The sequence below is a fragment of the Crocodylus porosus genome, unplaced genomic scaffold (genome assembly GCF_001723895.1).
Source record: "Crocodylus porosus isolate Cpor-Errol unplaced genomic scaffold, CroPor_comp1, whole genome shotgun sequence".
NCBI lineage: Eukaryota > Metazoa > Chordata > Crocodylia > Crocodylidae > Crocodylus > Crocodylus porosus.
In genome coordinates, this window is record NW_017728950.1 from 67190536 (window position 1) to 67210782 (window position 20247).

The following is a 20247-nucleotide window of genomic DNA, read 5'->3' on the forward strand; positions in this document are numbered from 1 at the left end:
ACATACCTAAAGTTTGTGGGGCCAGGATCTGTGCTGCAGAAGATGAGAAGGAGGGAGGGAGAGGAGGTGGATTTCCTGCTTGAGCACCAAGGGTGGGGGCCTGGGTAGGAGGAAGCCAGGCAGACCTTGCTGTGCCTGGAAGTCTCTGCCAGAGCTCTGGGTAGGGGGCAGAGGTGAGGAACCAGCTCTGCTGTGGAACAGAAAGCCCTGTCCAGCACAGAGATCATGCTGGGATGTTGGGGGCATCTGCTTTAACTTTAAGCCAGCAAGGGTTCTGGGACAGACATTGCATAAACCGGTTTGATCCAAATCAGTTAAGTCTGATACTACATTCAACCAGGTTTATCTAAAACTGGTTTCAGCCATTTTCAAACTGGTTTATGTGCACTGCACATCTGTTCTGTTACAGGTTTAAACCAGTTTCTGATCACTTAAGCTGGTTTGTGTAATGTCTGTCCCTAGCCTGTATGGATGAAGAGTAAGTTATGTGCATAAGCATCAAGCTGAAGAGAGATGAGCAGGACAAGAAGCACAAAGAGACTGTTCATCCTCTAATGCAAGTTCTCTTATGGCTGCCTACTAGGAAGATCAAAGAGAGGACTGTATATTTAAGCAGCTGTTTGAAGGCTGAGGCCTGTATACTAATGTTTCTCTCTTCAGACATGCCCATTCACTGCATAGATCCAGCCCCTTTTTTCACCTTGTATTCTTATGAGTAAATAATAAGGCATGTGAAGGGTTCCAAATATGAACTTTTTCTTTTCATCTGTGCCACTAGAAATACTACAGTGACCCAGACACAAAATAACTTTACAGACACATGACTTCATTGGGACTAGAACTGTATTCAGTGCTGTCACTATTCCAATAAAATTTCTTATTCAGAGTTAGAGAAATTAATTATTTCTGTGGTTCTTTAACACTGTCTTATGTCACGTTGTACAACACTAACTCACTTTGAGAGAGTATAAATTAGAAAGAAGGAGAACACTAAAAATCAGCTTTTTCATTGTCTTTCACTTTAGAAGCCTCGGAACAACCTCAACAGATCGAGTGCTACACCAGGCAAGAGCTTAGCTCACAAAACGGCAACGTAAAAGTTAGCTCTTTAGTTTTTGAAATAGGAAGTAAAGCAGCTAAATTTCCTTTACTGATGAAGGAAATGGGAATTAAATGCAACACTGAGCCACATTTTAGACTTAGTGGGTATTTACATAGGTGATATAGTTTATGAGAAATCTAAGGAAAAACCATCATCCAATAAACCCTGAAAGTCTGATGATGTCTCTTTCCATTTTTTAAACATCAGAAATGAAACAGTAAATAGTTAACTCATCAAAAAGCATCAAGCCAGCATCCTATTTGTCTGAATAAAAAGAAGTAGCTCACATTTCTCTCTTGTCTATTATTTCAAGGCTGTCTGCAGAACCAGGCCAGCATCATTGCACTGGTGAACATCTGGCTTGCATATTTAAGGCTTTCTGTACAGCCATCAGGGCAACAGACTTAAATATTTTTTAAATGAAGGCTTAGATTCTGGAGCACAAGAGGATAGCCTTCACAAAACAACACGTCATAGCTAGAAGCAGATAGGAACTTGCCTTATTCAATGCTCTCTCAGATAAAAGCTCCAGAGAAGCAAACTTAGAATGCAAGACTAACAGCTAAAATGGGCAACTCTTTTCCTCTTTCTATTCCTTTTTTCACTCCCTGATCCCAAAAACTCTTTTCCTTCATGCAGACAACTCAGATACCAATTAATTCTATTTCAGCCGGCCCTACAAGGCTTGACTTGCCACATGTCCAGAGTGAGTAATGTTTTTCAACAACAGATGAAATGTTTTTATATGGCAGAAAATAGCCATTTGTTTTCAAATTACCATCAGTCATTAGAACAAAAGCCAAGCAAATATATTTTGTCAGTGGTCTGGCCAATTTTCTTGACAACTCTGCAAAGCTGTTCTGTTTATAAAAGCACTGTTCATAATATGGCAGGTGCTGTGCACAGGCATCCATCATGAAACCTTTGCAGAATTTTAGAGGACATTTGGAGCATATGTAGAACATTGGCCACTTTCTAAAGGAGAAAGAAAATTGCATTTGAGAAGCAGTTAAAACAACAGACTATCAAGAGCAGAGTTGGGCCCTAATTTTTTTAAGCTGGGTAGAGTCAATGGTTGTTTTGAGGCAGGGGAAACTCCACCTGGGGAAACCCAAATCTAAATGACCCAAGTTAATTGGAAGCTTTTCATATCAGTACTAGGAAAAGTGTTCTTAAGAGAGGTGTATAAATATTTGTCGGACTGGAAAGTTAGAAGCTGCATTTATAGAAGTGCTGTGAGGCATATGAAGCTCAACTGCTTGTGCACATTTCCCTCTGGTGGACATTCAGACATACTACAAAAGTGGTTGTTCAAAAATAATCATAATCGTAATCACACGTGTTGCCAAGGAACCAAAGATGCAAGCTTTACACTGCAGTCTTCAGTACCAAAATATCTTCTTGTAATATCTTGTAAAAGAAAAAAATAAATAAATCAGTGTTTCTTAACTGCAAAGAGGGAAATGTTTTCAGAGAGATGAGAGGCTGTAAACCATTCTTCAGCAGCTGCTAACAGCCGCTCTGTTTCAGCCTTCTCCAACTTCTATTTGCACTATCCCAATGGCTCAAACAAGGTCAAGGTCCCATTATCTTGGCAGTGGATGCTTCTGTTATATTTAGTCTCTTTTCTTCACTCATAATTAGTATGCGGTGATACAACTTAAAAGAATTTGTCCTGCCTATGGTGGGGATATCAAAGGAAATAATATGAAATAAAATACTGAAAAGTGCGTGGCTGTTGAGAAGCTGAATTAAAATCTGAGTTCACCTTTGAATAGGAAAAAAAAAAAAGTGCAGATATTTTCTAAAGGAAATCAGAGCATAGTCTTGACATAAAGGGTTCCAAGGAGTTGATAGAGCAACTTGAAAAAAGCAGTTCAAGTTAGCTACCAAGAACAGATGGTATTCAGGTCTTTTGAGGTTTTAGAGGTACATAAAAGTGAGAAATATTAATTAATAATGTGGCTACACAAAAGAGCAATAATAATTCAAGATGATCAAAGAGGGCTTGCACAGCTACTTTTTAAAAGAGGAATCGAGGGGAATCCACGGATTCCCAGAATAAGAATCTTGCCTCAATACCAAAGAAAATGAAAGACAAAACATTTAAGAGACAGAAAAGTAACAAGCTTGAAAAAAAAAAAAAAAAAAAATACAGGTTAATACTGTCAGCTTACAGAAGAGAAAAAAAATGATGCCTTGCTTTTCAAGGACTGTTACCTACTAATTAAAGGTAGCCCTATTTTTTTAAAAGGCTTTGATCTAGTTTACAATAAGACAGTATTAAGGAAATAAATAGCTATGAAACAAAACTTGTGAATTTTGTGGAAAAAAACAGCTGCTAAGAAGTAAGGTGCTTGGTGATCTCTTTAGACCTGTACTGTACTTTTTTTATTCATCTGAAGACTTCCTAATGAAGTTATCTATATCTTGATTTAATTAGTAACATCCAGAGCATTGAGAGAGACTCCAAATAGCCTTAAATAAATTAAGTAGCATAAGAACAGATGGAATTTAAGTTGGTTAATTGTATGGCTATGAATATTGATAATGGTTTGCATATTTCCTAGAGGGTAATGGATTCTGAACTTGTAGGATCCCCAGAAAAAAAGACAGTGTTGTTTTATAGTGCTTCTCATGATATCTGTCCAGCACCCAGCTCAGACTGAAATAAGTATTAAGAATTACCCCATAGCACCTCTAGCTCAGGATCTAGAAATCCTACTTCCTGTCAAACACCTAGCTTTTCAGAGTCTGCCTCCAAAAACAATGACTATCAAGGTTATAAAGGCTTCCTACACTCCAGAGTCTAAGTGAAGCTAACTAAACCAGAATAGCTAAGTCAAACTAAAGGTGAAATCAAGAAAGGACTACTCCTTCCCCTCCTTAAGTAACAGAAAGCTTTAGTCAGTAGAGCCCATCTCTCTTATAAAGGTGTTGGGAGAATTACTTCATTTATCACAGCTGCCCCAGCCCCACTGCCCTCTCTGACAATCCATACATTTAAGGCATGCAGCTGTGGCTTTCCTGTTACCCAGGGAGAGATAGTTAACACTTGCCTCATCAAGGCTAAAGAAAAACGTCTGTATAGACTCTCTCATGGTGCCTTAGCAAAGTGATAGAAAATGAGACAATATTTAATAATGGTAAACTGTATCAAACTCAGTTTTAGGCACCATGTGAACTGTAATACAGTCTACTTTGGACACATGTTTTTGCTGTTTCTAAAAAAGAATAGGTCCAGAGAAGGCAAGTGAAGCCAGTGTAAGGTATGAAGAGACTTATGGTTGAAGATAAGATAAAAAGGCTAGAGGTATCATGCCTGGCAGAGCAGCTAGGGCATCTTGTTATAGCTCTAGAGTTGTGAATTTGAATCCTGCTCTATACTTATAGTAAGGCTGCCTTCAGTTGACCTATGTGTAAATAGAAACTTGGCCATTTAGCCTGGAGAGTCAAAGGTTACTCCTTTCCTATCAGCTACAAACATTGGATTACTTTAACCATGTCAGCACTATAGACCACAGAGGCTCTGGAGGATCTCTGACCTTCTGAGTTAGCCTGGGAGGAAGAGGAGTTAGATGTGGTTTAACTGAGTGTTTTCAAATTATAAAGGATATAAGAAAAATCAACCTATCTCACTTTGATTTTTTGTCTCACAAGAGGATAATAAATAATGAAATGAATAAAAGAGGCCATGTATTTAGTAGTTCACATGCCCATGTTCATTCTGTGTTACTCATATTCATTCTTATTTGCTATATATTCATGTTCTCATTTGCTCATTGATTCTTTTTTGAGGCCATGAAATGGAATCAAGGGCCTTGGTAGGCCAAAGACAGCAATGGCTGAATGCTGTGGTCTTTACAGCACTTACTGTATGTTAAACACAGGAAAGAGAGACATACTGATCTACTGATACAAAATAGAAGCAGTTAAAATATAAGAGGTCTAGAGGTCAAAGTTGACAGTGTCTACACTCATCTTTAATAAGAAAAAATGCCTTGATGGGAGTCCTGCATGCCATGTTTCTTTTAATTTGAGCAGCCTTTTGTCAACATTAAAATAAGGAACAACTTTGACAAATTAGGTGTGTTCCTAAGGCCCCTTGAAATCTAGTCTACTGCTGAGCAAAGTCTCTGCAAATACTAACTCAGGGTCTCAGGTTTCCCACTAGGAGTTAGAAGCCTACTTTTTCAAATTTAAGGATTCAGTAGGGAGCACACAAAGGAGTCTTCCTGCTGCGGAAGGGGAATAGGTGGTGATGGGTATCAAAATAAATGTATTTTAAGGACTCTCATTCTAGGCAGTCACTTTCTCCCTTTCATATTTATAATTAATTCCCATTAATACAACATAACAAAACCATAGAAAAAATTCTGTATTCAGCAGCAATCCACTAACCTTACTTGTCTTCTAATGAGAATGTATCCACATATCCATAATCTATATACAGGAATCTTCTATTCTATATAACTTACCTAAAATTACCAACAATAAACTAAAATGTCTTCAGCACCAAACAGTCCAGTTATCTGGTGATAACTTGTGTGTTTTATTTTATTACACTACCTTTTTACTCAAATTTTCACTTGTGCAGTTGAACTGAATCACCGTTTTTCTCCTTGTCTCATTCTGAGGATTCTAGAAGTAGCTGTGCCAATAATTATGTTTTTTTTAAATATCCCTGAGTAAACCTAAACAGAAAAAGTAGAAAAATTCAAAGATTGCCTGTTTGCCTTCTTAAAGGCATTGTTCTCCAGTAAGACTACAAAATAAGCAGTAGTTTTTCTTCCCTATACAGGCACCCCAGGACAGAACGAGCCCTGTGATTCTTCATGTAAGACCTGCAGTACAGCTGCCAATGTGTGTACTTCCTGTCCCAAAGGTAAGTGGCATCTAGCTTCTTTGGGTGAATTTGTAATATAGTAAGCTACTCTTCCATATATGTTTCATATACTATATATTGCCAAAGGATATATAGGGTAATGAATGGTAGAAGTTTCTTCACTCATGTAGCATATTAACATATTTACTTGATTCTAAGATGAGGTTCCCCACCCCCATTTAACATGGGACAGAAAAGCCCCTTGTCTTAAAATTGAGTATGAGGGTGGGGGGGGGTGAGGCAGGGGAGGAAGTGGGGTGCAGAAGTGGGATGGGAGGTGGGAGCAGAGGCTGGAGGGGGAGGGGCAGAAGGAGAAGCAGAGGCAGAGGGGAAAGGGGGGGTGCAAGGCTGTGGGGCGGGAGGCAGGCAGTGAGCCAAGGTGGCAGGTAGTAGCCACAAGCACAACCTGCTTGACCTCGCTTTATCAACCCCACCACCGCCTGAGCCTCTACAGCAGTGGGAGGGATGACTTGAAGAGAACCCTCCAATATTTAGAGTCTATACATGGAAAATTATAACACATTTATAAATTTCCTATGTATAGAATCTAATTACTGGGGTCATCTAAAATTCAGGGTTGTCTTAGATTCAGGTAAATCTGGGAAATCAGAAGATGTACTATCTGCAGACTGAAACTGAAACTAGATATATTCAGGCTAGGAATAAAGTACACACCATTATAAGCGATTGATATTTACCTGTTTCTTAAGGCATCTTGTCGATGCCTTGTTCACTCACCTATAAGTTGTTGGCTTGCTGCAGGAATTGCTGGGTGAAATTCTATGGCCTATCTATTCTGAAAGTCAGATAAGTGACTGTGAGTGAGGGCCGAACAGACTTCTTTGGGAAAGAGCTTAAAAGAATGTTGCAGTTAAAAAAAATAAAGCTGAATTTTGGACTTGCACGGTCTACTAAGCTAAGGTATCCAGTTTAAGAAAAAGAAGCCCATCAGTATGTGTTGCCAGCACAAGAAAAGCTCCAGCAATGTTTTGTTTAGACTTCTCACCTATTCATTTTCCTTGGTTGGGTCTTCTGTATAGGGACATTTCTTTCCTTTGAAACATGTGTCAAGCAATGCCCTCAAGGAACTTTTGCCAACCTAAGAAATGGGAAATGTGAGAATTGCACAGACAACTGTGAAAACTGCTCTGAACCTAGGCACTGCCTAAAGTGCTACTCTGTCCCAGATCAGCTGTTCTACCTGCATGAAGGCAGATGCCTTCAGGAATGCCCAGAGTAAGTAATTTTTTATTCATTCTTTAGCTTCTTTGTCTACATTAACCTTCAGGTGTTGTTATGAATTTCTAGCTCATTTCCATGGTTAAAACCATTTATTAAGCCTCTCTAAGGAAAGATTAATGTAGTAGCTTGACTATCCAAAATTACAGTATGCTTACATTTGATTTATGTTTCAGCTGGATAACATAATTGCCATTGCTCATAATAGAAGTTGCACGTGAGTGCAAGAAAAATAAGAGCTGTGCGTGAAGTCCCAGAGTCAATGGCAAAAATCACACTGACACCAGAATGTAATATTGCATGTGGGCATGCAATGGAGCGACTGAGGGATTAATGGGCTTAACCATCCTGAGCATGCAAATGAGATGATTAATAATGCATTCCATTTGGCTTTTCTCCTGTTCAGAGATGAAGGCTCCCATGGATCTGCCCCTAAAATAGATCAGGTTCCCCTGCACTGTCCATCCTGCTTATCACCTTCTATCACTTCGATTAAACCTTTAATGGCTGCCACTTAATTTCTTCCTTCTAATAAAATGTGTTCAGCTCTCTCCTACACTGTGATATACATGAATTCTTTGTATTATTTTTTCTTACAATTCCTGAAGGATTCTTTACATTCTTACATTGATTTTCCTGCCATTATTTTCACAACTGCTGTGTCCCTTGCTCACTAGACAAGAGAGGGCCAGTAGAATGGATTCTGATTTTATAGACCAGAATAAATATGAAGAAACTACACTAAACAGATACTTCACTTCAGATCCAAAGCTAGTATGGAGGGTTTTCTTGCCTTAGTAGATTTTACCCTGTATTTCTGATACCTATCTCAAAATAATGCTTTAGCAGTGGTACAGTAACTTGTGTGCGTTTCCAGCGTCCCACAATGTGTGCACATGATGAGGCTATTTAACTTTTTTTTCCATTATCACTCACCCTTTCTTTATGCTGCTTCTGCTTTTTGCTGCCTTTCACAGTCATAAATGGGATTTTAGATACTGGATTTACTACAGCAAAGTCTATCTGTTCTTCAGTTTCTGCTTTCTTTCATTGCATTTATTAATACCTGCCTTTTTCTAGGAGTTGCACAGAAATGTAGAGGCTTTCAGCAGTCCTTAATATCCTCTTTTCTGTGGAGCAGAGCTATATTGCTACCCAGCACATCCACAGGTGGTAGATAGTGGAATGACCTTCATGGAAAGTTACCATATTTCATGGTGTACAGGTTGATACTGTGTATGAGACGATCTTATTTTTCTGATCCAAAAAGTTAGGAATTCCAGTGTATAAGTCAACCTAACTTTTTGGATCAGAAATACAGGGTCAACTTATACTGGCCCCTGCACACCTTCACTGCAGGCTGGGCCCCCAAGCAGTGGACACGTGCTGCAGCATCGCTTGCAGGGGATGGGGCTGGACTTGGTGCTTAATTGATGCAGTCCAGGCAGCGCTGCTCGCAGGGGATGGGGCTGCACCAGCTAAGCACTGAGCCCAGTTCCATCCCCTGTGAGTGATGCTGTCTGGGCCGTGCCAGCCAAGCCCCAAGCCCACCCTCATCCCCAGTGAGCAGGGCTGCCTGGGCAGCACCAGGCAAGTGCTGAGCTCATCCCCTGCGAGTGCCCATCCCCTGCGAGCAGCACTAGGCTCAGTGCTCAGCTGGTGCAGCCTCATCTCCTGTGAGTGCCCTATGGAAATGCCGTTCAGCCAGGTGAGTGGCCCTGCCTGGGCCGCACCAGCCTAGCCAAGCCCCCTGTGCCACTCACAGCAGATGGGACCGGGCTTGGTGCTCAGCTGGCACAGTGCAGGCAGTGCTGCTCACAAGAGACAGGGCCGGGCTCAGTGCCCTGCTGAGTGGCATCTCCATAACGCACTGGCAGGGGATGGGGCCTCACCACCCAAGCACCAAGCCCAGCACCTGGCTGAGCTCATCACCCAGCCAAGCTCAGTGCCCAGCTGAGCGGCATCTCCATAGTGATGGCAAGGCCCACAGGCCTTGATATGGTGTATAAGTTGAGGTTTCATAGTAGCTAGGGTCAGGAGGGATCTGATCAGATCATCTAGCCTGACCCCCTGCCACAGGCAGGAATGAATGCTGGGTTCACAAGATACCAGACAGGTGATCATCTAACCTCTTTCTGAATTTGCCCAAGGTAGGGGTGAGGACCACTTCCCTGGGAAGTTGGTTCCAGATTTTGGCCACCCAAACTGTAAAATATTGCCTCCTGATCTCTAACCTAAACCTATTCTCCATCAGCTTATTACCATTGTTCTTCATCACCCCAGGTGGTGCTGGGGAGAAAAGGGCTCTTCCTATTTGCTGTTGATCTCCCCTGATGAGTTTGTAGGCAGCCACCAGGTCCCCCCTCAGCTTCCCCTTGCCGGGGCTGAACAGGTTCAGGTCCCTCAGTCTCTCCTCACAGGGCCTGTCCTGCTGCCCTCTCACAAAACGGGTGGCCCTCCTCTGAACTCTCTCCAGGCTGGCCACATCCTTTTTAAAGTGCGGCGTCCAGTACTGGATGCAATACTCCAACTGCAGCCTGACCAAAGTCATACAGAGGGGAAGTATCACCTCTCTGGACTGGCTTTGGATGCATAACAAGATATGGCTGGCCTTGCTGGCTGCGGTCTGGCATTAGCAGCTCATGTTCATCCTGGAGTCAATAATGACCCCAAGATCCCTTTCCACCTCTGTGCTTTCAAGAGGGGAACTCTCCAACCTGTATGTATGCTGTGAATTCCTTCTCCCCAGGTGCAGCACCCTGCATCTATCTATGTTGAACTCCATCCTATTCTCATCTGCCCACTTTTGTAGTCTGTCTAAATCTAGTTGCAGCCTCTCTCTCCCTTCAAGTGTGTCCACCTCACCCCACATCTTAGTGTCATCAGCAAACTTGGACAACGTGCTTTCAACCCCCTCGTCCAAGTCGCTGATGAAGATGTTAACCAGCGTGGGCCTGAGGACCAAGCCCTGGGGTACCCCACTACTCACATCTCACCAGGTTGAGTACAACCTGTCTACCGCTACTCTCTGGGTGCACCCCATCAGCCAATTTTTTACCCACCCAACTGTGTAGGCATTAATGCTACAGTCGCCTAGTTTATTGATGAGAATGGGGTGAGAGACAGTGTCAAAGGCCTTCTTAAAGTCTAGAAAGACTATGTCCGCAGCAACACCATCATCCAAAGATTTAATTACTTGGTCATAAAAGGCAATCAGGTTGGTCAGGCAGGACCTGACTTTGATGAACCCATGCTGATTGGCCCTGTGCATGATCTCCCCTGCTGGCCCCCCCACAGAAGTGCTCCTTGATGATTCTCTCCAAGATCTTCCCAAGCACCGAGGTGAGGCTTATGGGCCTATAGTTACTTGAGTCTTCCTTCCTCCCTTTCTTAAAAATTGGGATCCTATTAGCTAGTTTCCAATCCTTCGGCACCAGGTTGAGTTTTAAGAGTTAAAAATTGGGCTTCAAAACTTGACTTGTACACCATGAAATTCATAGGTTCATAGATGTTAGGGTCAGAAGGAACCTCAACAAATCATCGAGTCCGACCCCTGACTAGACAAGAAAGAGTGTTGGGGTCAGATGACCCCAGCCAGATGCCTGTCCAGCCTTCTCTTAAAGACCCCCAAGGTAAGCACCACCTCCCTTGAAAGCCCATTCCAAATTTTGGCCATCCTTACTGTAAAGAAGTTTTTCCTGATGTCTAGCCTAAATCTGCTCTCTGTCAGTTTGTGACCATTGCTCCTTGTTACTCCAAGAGGTGCCCTGGTGAACAGAGCTTCTCCAATCCCTTGCTGCTTTCCCCTAATGAATTTGTAGGCAGCCACAAGATCACCTCTCAGCCTTCTTTTGCAGAGGCTGAAGAGGTCCAGGTCCCTCAGTCTCTCCTCTCAGTGAAATACATTATCTGTGAAATAAGCAGGGGAAACACTGATGAATAAGCAGTTGCAGACCAAGCAGTGGTAACACCACCAGGATGTGGTGAGGACAGTAAATAGCAATGGTTTCCCTCCTGAAAAGCCACATATATTCCTTGACGTGTTGAATACCACTATAGTAAGCCTGCCCAGCCCCAGTCATGGGTCTACAAGTCCTGAATGGTGGAGCAGGTGGAAGAAGATGTTAGAATCTCAATGGCTGTAAAGGCAGATGAATGCTGCAGCAGAATAAGATCCCCAGTTGTCTTGGTCTCCTTGTCTTGGATTAAGGTCTCATTCTGTCAAGAGCCACATGGAAGACAATAATCCTTGAGGGACTGTCAAAGAAGAAGATGATCTTTTATATTGCACTACCCTCACCTCTGACACACTAACTAGGAGCTTTTAGGATATGTCTTCAATACATACTGCAGCATAGTGTATTGATGCTACTTTCAGTACAAGAAGAGATCCAACTGTAGTCACCACACAACTATGTGCTGGCTGAATCACCCTGAGTCTTAGTTTTGTTGTTTAACACGATCTTGGGACTTGTCCACACTACACTTCATCATTAAGTGTAGTCATGTCCTTAGAAAGACTGGATCATGATAGCAAGATGAACTAGTGAGAGGAGAAGGAAGGATGAAGAAAGAACTGGGAGGAGGAGGTGTTGGGTGATGAAAAAGGATAAGGAAAAAAGGAAGAAGAATATGGGAACAGGCAAGATGGAGGAGGTATTTCTTTTTCTCTTTTCTCAGCTTTCCACTAGCCTTTCATCCTAATTCTTCTCCTCAGGCTTTCTATAGAGAGCCCTACCCACAAACTGCCAGTTGTGACTTAGAGGGCACCACTCTGGTAATCTGCTTGTGAGCAGATATTAGTGTGAAAAGACATACTGCTGGCACTGCTTCAGATGCTAGTTCAGTCCTTTCTTTAATTTCATCCAGTGACTACACATTTTTTAATTGTCATTTATGTCAAACAACTTGCTGAGATCTCTGTACCTTTCTTTTTCAAGAGCTTACTCAGAATTAAACATGCCTTCAGACCATTCTTTCTCCCCCCTTTGTCTATGACATGTATGCCAAGCCTAGCTAACCTTTCTTTGGGAGCTAATACTCCCAAACATTGAAAGACTATGCTTGTCCACAGTATTCTATGTTAAATCCCTTAAAGCTGTTCAATTTTCACAGCTCAAGATGGTAAGAACCTGCATCAGGAAGAACATGTTGGAATCACCATTGTAAAATATAGAGCAGTCTGGTTAGAGCATATAGATGCCTGACAAAAGAACTTGTCTTCTGTTGCTCACAACTTGTATATCACAGATAAGAGCATGGCAACTTGTACAAATGGAAAATGCAGTAGCGCTGCCAAGGTCCTTGAATGACACTTCTTGTCAAGGGGAACAACTCTTTTCTATCCCTGTCTTTTTCTTCCTCCCTTGTACCCTGGCATCTCTGTTGAGCTTCACTGTGGTGCCTTTCCTGACTGCTGGAACCTGTCATCCTTCCTGGCATTGGGTTGGGATGAGGAAAGGCTCACTTTTCTCTTCCTTCTTCCCACCCATCCTAGTGCTAGGACAAAGTTTCTTCCTCCCTGCTTCCTGTCCCTTCTGCTACTAGAAACTGTCTCTTTGTTTTCCTCCTCTTATTGCTCTCAGAGCGATATTTCATGGTCTCCTCCTGACTGTCAATGCTGAATGTCAGATAAGGAAGTCTATAGACAGTGGATTTCTTCTCCCTTACTCCATACCTCTCTTACCTGGCAGAGGCCAGGGAGTGAGGAGCAGGGCTGTGGTACAACTTGATGCACAGAAGAAAGGACACCCCTCTAATATCATGCAGCCCTTCCAGATGCAGGCAACTTCAATGATTCTAGAAGGAGGTGGGATGTGAGCTAGGGGGCAGGATATGTTGTTTTGTATTAAAAATATGGTATAATTCAGCTGTATGTGAAATGTGTCTCTTGTGAAGCTCTTAATAAATGCATTTTTATCCCTGCCATTGCTGTCCCAGAAATATATGTCCTACAATATCCTTTGTCTTTTTACTGACTCTCTAGGGGGCATTTTGCTGAAGCTGATACTTGCAACAAGTGCAACAAACCCTGCAAGACATGCATGGGGGATGCCACAAAATGTTTGTCCTGTGAGAGTCCCTTGCTCTTGGAGCACTGGGAATGTAAACCTTCCTGTTCTGAGAGGCACTTTGCCACTGATGGGACCTGTAAACATTGCCCTGAGATGTGTCAGGAATGCATTCATGAACACACCTGCAAAGGTACGACCAGGAATGACAAATAGCATTTATCTCCTCATCCAAGGCAAGACTTCTGTGAGCACATAGGCTGTCAAACAAAGATTTGTTGAAAGAGATGATTCCTTTATAGTTAACAAGAATGGGAAGAGTGACTTCAGTATCACTGTTGAGCAGTTGAGATGGTGCTACCATGCACTTCACCATGAGATAGGAATGTTACCCTGCTAGATATAGGCAGGATACTTGTCCAATGTCCCTGTTTCTATTTCATTCTTACTCCCAAATTTAATTCCATTCTTAATTTAGCATGTTTCTGATTTTCCACTGTAGACATTTACATCTGGGCAAGGTGAAAGTAAAATGCTACCATCTGGGTGCAAATGACTACACAAGGGGCACATTTACAAGTGTATTAATGCATCTTTTTAATATGCATTAAATTTAGTACCTCCAATGTGAGGGATTAAATTTATGTGCATTATACTGCACTATTTGCATGTTTTTTTAGTTGCACTCAATGTGTAGCAGACATTTACTGCACATTAGTGATTACACTAATGTCACTTTTTTATGTGACACATTAATGCACAGTAAAATAGTTTACTGCACATTAAAGCACATGTGTAGATGTGGCCAAAGTGAATAGTGGAGAATCAGGTCCTTTGAGTATTAATATAATTAGTAGGAAATGAATCTCAAAAGGCTTGGGGAGTCTGTTCAATATGGCTACACACCCCAAAATGTGAATATTTGTCTGAAGGTCAAGGTAATACCAGCCATTTTAGAAATATAAGAGTAATGGATATACAAGATAATGAACAAAAGCCATTTAAACAAACTCAATAATAAAACAGAGCTGAACCCATTATCCCACATCCCAATGCCATCCACCAGGCTCCAGGAAAATTCAGAATTGCATCTAAGTATTCCAGATAGATTATGATGTAATCAGACATGATCATGAACTAAACAGAATTTCACATTTGGCTCTTCCTGACTTTTAGGAAGTTTAGAATCCAGATGTAATTTGGCATTATTGAGTAGAAGGTTCTTTAGTTAAATTCTCAGCTGGAGTGCAGCCTATATTTCATCACGTATTTAGGGGTAGACCTTATTTTTTCTGAGCCAGTTCGTCCATCACTAGCTATAATACAGCAGGTGTTGTATGCAAGTTTTGTTGCTCTAATCAGTAGAAGAAATAAGTTTCTCTTTTATTTATCCATTTCCTTTTTGTTTTCGGTAGCATGCATAGAACAGTTTTTCCTGCACAATGGGAGGTGTCTGCAGGACTGCCCCTCTGGCTTTTATGCTGAATCTAACAGGTGCTTTTCCTGCAATGAGGACTGCAAAGAATGTGATGGGCCTGATTCTGATGACTGTACTGAGTGCGCAATCAGTTCCTTTGTTCAGTATAATGGTGGGTGTTTTAAAGAATGTCCGGAAGGGACTTACTATGAAGAAGGAACCGAAGATTGTCAAGGTACTTTTTTTCAAAGGAATATGGAGACTGGTTGAATAGTAACAAACGTGATTTTTAGGTACAGTTAAATGTATTTATTGATGACTGAAAGACAGCAAAATTTGGCAAAGACATAACTTGATTTAGACAAGACAAAAAAAAAGAAGATTATATGGAAGCCCAGAGTGAGCTAACAGAACAAAATTAATGGACAACATGACTGAAAATGAAACATATTACTGATGAGTATAAAGTAATGAATAATGGAATAATAATAATTAGAACACTAATATATATTATGTTCTGAATTATTTGCAAATAGGAAAAAAATATCTGTTCAAAGGTGGTTAAAGGGAAAAAAACCCAAATGGCGTTGGCTCTAAAAAGAAGATAGACAGTAATATTGAAACAAGCATATGCACGTGCACATAGACACACAGACACACTTTTCTCCTGTATCCCTACTTCAGAATATGCCTCTAGGACTCTGACGGCTACTTGAAAAATTAAGTCTGCTTCATAAAATCCAAAATAGAAAAGAAGCAGTGAAATACCTGTGTTTGTGTATTTCAGAGTGCAACAGGACCTGCCAGACCTGCTCCTCTTCTACTGATTGCTTGACCTGTAGGGAGGGCTTCGTGATGAACAGGCAGGGTTACTGCATGGTGTCTACGTTCTGCTCTCTTACTGAGTACCAGGATCAGAAGACTCATACCTGCAAACCTTGCCATGAAAAATGCTTTCGCTGTATAGGCCCTACTGAAGATCTGTGTCTCAGCTGCTCAAAAAACCGACATCTTCTCAGTGAGTATCTTGCTCCAGCATCCAGGCTTGATTTCATCTTACCTTTGCAGGAATATGAGTGTGACATATGGAGACCCCTGTTGAAAATGGTTCCTCTTACTCCAAAAAACCCCCTTCTGTTCATCAAATGTCAGTGATATAAGACTTCATGGCAAGTTGCTGTGAGGTAAAGAGAGGTGAGGATTTATAGCATGTCGGCTACTCCATAGCAACTGCAGTATGCACATTCTCACTCCATGATGCATGTTGGCTTCCTTGAGGTAGTTGGCCCCTCAGTAAACCAAGAAACTATTGCAAGCACATTTATTTTGTACATATAAAGGTTACATGGATATTAAAATGCTGGGTCATTCCAATGTGTTGGGAGGCTCTCATGCACAAAAGCAGTGTACTCACAAATATGCAGACACAATTAAAAACAGATGCTGAAAAGTTGTCCTAGGATCATTGTGTCTTTAATGGATTACAGAACAATGAAAAGCTATACTTTCTCCCCAAAGGGATTTTACTCAGTGCCTTAACTCAAGCAATCTCATCTTTGAAGCAATGAATACAAAGATTGGACTTCCTGGCTACAGGAAAAAATTAACATATAAACAGGTATAAGTGATCGGAAACCAGTTCAAATCTGCAACACAACAAAAGTTCAGTGCATATAAACCACTTTCAAAACATCCAAAACCAGTTTAAAATAAATCTGGATGGCTATAGTATCAGGTTTAACTGCTTCAGGTTATATCGCTTTATTGAACTTCTGTCCCAGAGCCCCTCCAGATTCAAGTTAACTCACAGTCCCCCAGCATCCCAGGATACTTTGCATCTCCCCTGCCACCCCCAAATCCAGTGGTTTGATCCATTCAATTTAATGGTTTGATTAATTGAATCCAGACCTCTATGTTCTCTGGCAACCATTTGTCCAAAAGAGTAAAAAAAGACACATGCTCTGAGACCTCTCCTATATTACAATTACAAAATACACTAAGGGGTGGAGAAAAACCCTGTAGTACATCACAGGTAAAAAGTAGTTGAGGAAATAGGGAAGAAATAGATGAGATAAGGACACTTAGCTCAGATGATCCTAGGACTATGACTATATTCTGAACTACAGAGGAAAAAAAACTCTGATGGCCACCTATAAGTTTATCGGGGGTGACCACCAGGATCTGGGGGAACGTTTGTTCACCAGAGCGCCCCAAGGGATGACGAGGTCGAACGGTCATAAACTCCTGCGAGACCGTTTCAGGCTGGACATAAGGAAGAATTTCTTTACTGTCCGAGCCCCCAAGGTCTGGAACAGCCTGCCATCAGAGGTGGTTCAAGCACCTGCATTGAACACCTTCAAGAGCAAATTGGATGCTTATCTTGCTGGGATCCCATGACCCCAGCTGCCTTCCTGCCCTTTGGGCAGGGGGCTGGACTCGATGATCTCCCGAGGTCCCTTCCAGCCCTAATGTGTATGAAATCTATGAAAACTCTATACAGTCTTTGTCACTCTGACCTGACTCAGGAAGAAAATTCCCTCCTGACCCCAAATCTGACAAGCAATATGGGCCTACACGGGCCTACATGCACAAGCAAGATTCTCCAGCCATGTACTGGAGTGATTTCTAAGTGCCAGAAACAGCTGAGTACAAACTGTGAAATGCCATCAAGATTTAGTCTTTCATGCATATTTTCTCAGAAAAAGAAAACAAAATTGAATATTTATAAATGTAATGAAGAGCAATATTCCTTCCACTGGAAAACGACTATTGTAGAGAACTAGAGATATTTTTCTGGGGCCAAATCCTGAATCCCTCCCCCACAAAAAATTAGCTTCAGGGCAAAAATAAATAATTAAACATTTTTTGCAGAAAAATCCCACTTTTAATAACACATTTCTTCTTTCTCCTATAGTTGCCTGTCTACTGCATTACAGCATAGCATGAGCACATGGTAAAAGAGATCAACTCTGGCTGAAGCTTCAGATCCCAATAATCAATTCAGGCTCAGATCTCAGGGCACCTATACACAAGAACTGAGGCTGCTTTGACACGCTGGAATTCCAGCACATTGGAGCAGACTTGATTAATCAATTGGCAACTGCCGCACTCCAGCAGCCTCCTGCACCTCTCGGATCAGTGTCCCCATGCTTGAAAATGGTGGCAGGGGCACTTGAACTAAAGCTCATCGAACAAGCTTTAGTTCAAATGCGCCCATCGGCTCAGGGATGCTGATTCAGGAGATGTGGCAGCCACACTTTAAGTAGAGCAGGCCTCAGAGCTGCTCTAATTAAAGCACTGCCCCTGCCCTCAACTCCACCCATGGAGCATGTGTAAAAGTGCCCTCACTTCCCATCTCAGCTGTGAGCTGAATTTGAACATGAAATCAGGAACCTCAGATGTTGACACAGTTCAGATTTTGAAACTTAAGGTTTTGTGTAGGTTTGACTCTAAAGTTCAAGACTGGTTCTAGTGCTAAAGAACAATACCATTTTGCTCATTTGAACATTAGTTTGAGGTATCCACACAACTTATCATATAAAAAGGAGCAAAAAAAAAGTCAAAGAGATAGTATCAATGTAAAAAATAATTCCCCTGATGTATCTGTAGCAAAACTGATATGACTACCTGGGTGACAAAACAAGTGAACTTATTGCTATCACTAAATAGTTATTTTTCTCTAACTTTGGGAAGTTGGATGCACATTATTCAGTCCCATATTATTCTATTATATGCTATTGACAATTCACCAGCATCTCAGTGAAACACTGTGATATGCCTGGTACATTTGGCAAAAGAAAAATATGTGTTCCCAGCAAGCAAAGCAACAGCTAAGCTGTTAAATTATACTCAGTGGTAAAGGCCCTTTGAAAACATATAATTAACACTCAGAATTCCCATAAATCCTAAAGCTTTGACCAAATATACAGCAATGAACTAGGTACTTGGAACCAGAGAGAGGTAAACATAATGGTACTGCAGATGGAGAGATAAAGTTTCCTCACTATTCTTTTTTCCTCTTTATGCGCTGACATAAATCACAGATGTTATTTGTTATTATTTATTCTGATGTATAATAAACCTGGTATATTACAGCAATTAAAATAGATAAGGCAGAGCTTGTAATCTAAACAGACAATCACAGAAGAATGAAGACAGACAACTGTAGGGCTGAGATTTAAAAGAAATATAAATAATTACAGTAATTGAGCATAGCATTCTCTTTTGGGCTCTTCTGTAAAATCAGACATGAGGTATGTTAGGCAGCATTAGTGAGCAAAAGAGAATACCATATGTGATGCCTTGGTCTGCATTATTCCCTCAATAGATACAACCTGTGTTGAAGCTTGTCCTGATGGATATTATGTTGACAGTGATGAAGGGCGATGTTTCACATGCCACAGTACCTGTCAGACTTGCAATGGAAAACACAGTACACAATGCCTTTCCTGCAAACCAGGCTGGTACAAACAAGGAGATGGATGTGTAGAGTTCTGCCCAGTTGGGTAAGTCTCCAGGACCTTTCACACTGGAACGAGATTTTTGTATCTAGCCTTCAAGTCTGTTTTTAGATGGACCTTTCTAGTAACTTGAGGAACCAAAGCTGAATGTACTATATGCTCTAAGGAATTCTAGCACTCATCCTTTGGAGATGGCATACATAAAATCACCCCATAAAATGTCATGGTTATGCCTATATTGCCTAATCTAACTAAATATAGAAATGTAAGAGCTAGCTCACATACCAAAAACAGCATAGCCCTGTTAGTTCAGAGCTCTGCTCAGGCTGATTTACACTATATTGTACAGCGTAGACATAGTCTAACTTGCAGCAACAACCCTTCCAGACCCAGAGTTTGGAAATGGCAACTTTAGTCTCTCAAACAGAAATTTTATCAAACTTGAGCACAGTATCCCCTGTATCTCCAGTAGGCCTAAACAAAAAAATTAACAACACTCCCCCCTGAAAAAAACCTCTACAATAACACACTCCAAAATCTTGGAATTAGAAATCTAGAAAGAAGCTTTCCTAAACACCAACCTGTTTAGTCTCAGAGTTTGAAATCAGTCTGGTCTGAGTTCTGAACTGGGGTATGGACTTCTACTTTTGTTTCAGGCACATCTCCTTTTGTGACAATGCATGATTATTTCAGCATATGAGTTCTTCCTTCATCAAAATACCCAGCTTTCCTGCACTTCTCATTTACTGGATATCCACCAGCAAATTCAACATCCTTTGCTAAGCTGCACACCTGTGCTGACTATACACTGCATAGTAGCTATTACCTTTCTATCCCATCTACAGCTATGACCATACTACTCCTTTCCCACATGCCTGAACACAAACATAATGGAACTGGTGAATCACCCTTTGGCAAAACAGAATAACTCACACTAGCTTTTTCTCATAAGTAATACAAGCCGGTCTCTAAGGGTAAAAATAAAGTATTAGTACTTCTGCCATTCATATGGTTACTAAGGGAATTCCCAGGCAGAAGCTGACACAGTAAAGAAAATTATGAACCTGGATTTTAGCGAGTTAGCTCCAGATTTATTCAGGATTATCACTAGCCAAGGAAGCAAAGGAACAGAG

General features: G+C 41.3%; 1 protein-coding gene across 5 annotated transcripts in view; it reads left to right on the forward strand.

Annotated features, from left to right (window-relative positions):
• Window positions 1-20247, forward strand: part of PCSK5 (proprotein convertase subtilisin/kexin type 5) — a 378572-nt gene that overhangs the window by 349936 nt on the left and 8389 nt on the right. For 2 of the 5 annotated variants that reach the window (XM_019554922.1, XM_019554926.1), the window contains 6 exons: window positions 5886-5987; window positions 7028-7223; window positions 13213-13430; window positions 14653-14889; window positions 15442-15672; window positions 18982-19159. In XM_019554922.1, coding sequence (XP_019410467.1) covers window positions 5886-5987; window positions 7028-7223; window positions 13213-13430; window positions 14653-14889; window positions 15442-15672; window positions 18982-19159 — 1162 coding nt within the window. Of the gene's footprint in view, window positions 1-5001; window positions 5010-5885; window positions 5988-7027; window positions 7224-13212; window positions 13431-14652; window positions 14890-15441; window positions 15673-18981; window positions 19160-20247 lie in introns of all 5 variants that reach the window. The other 3 variants (XM_019554924.1, XM_019554927.1, XM_019554923.1) reach the window with 2 other exon arrangements.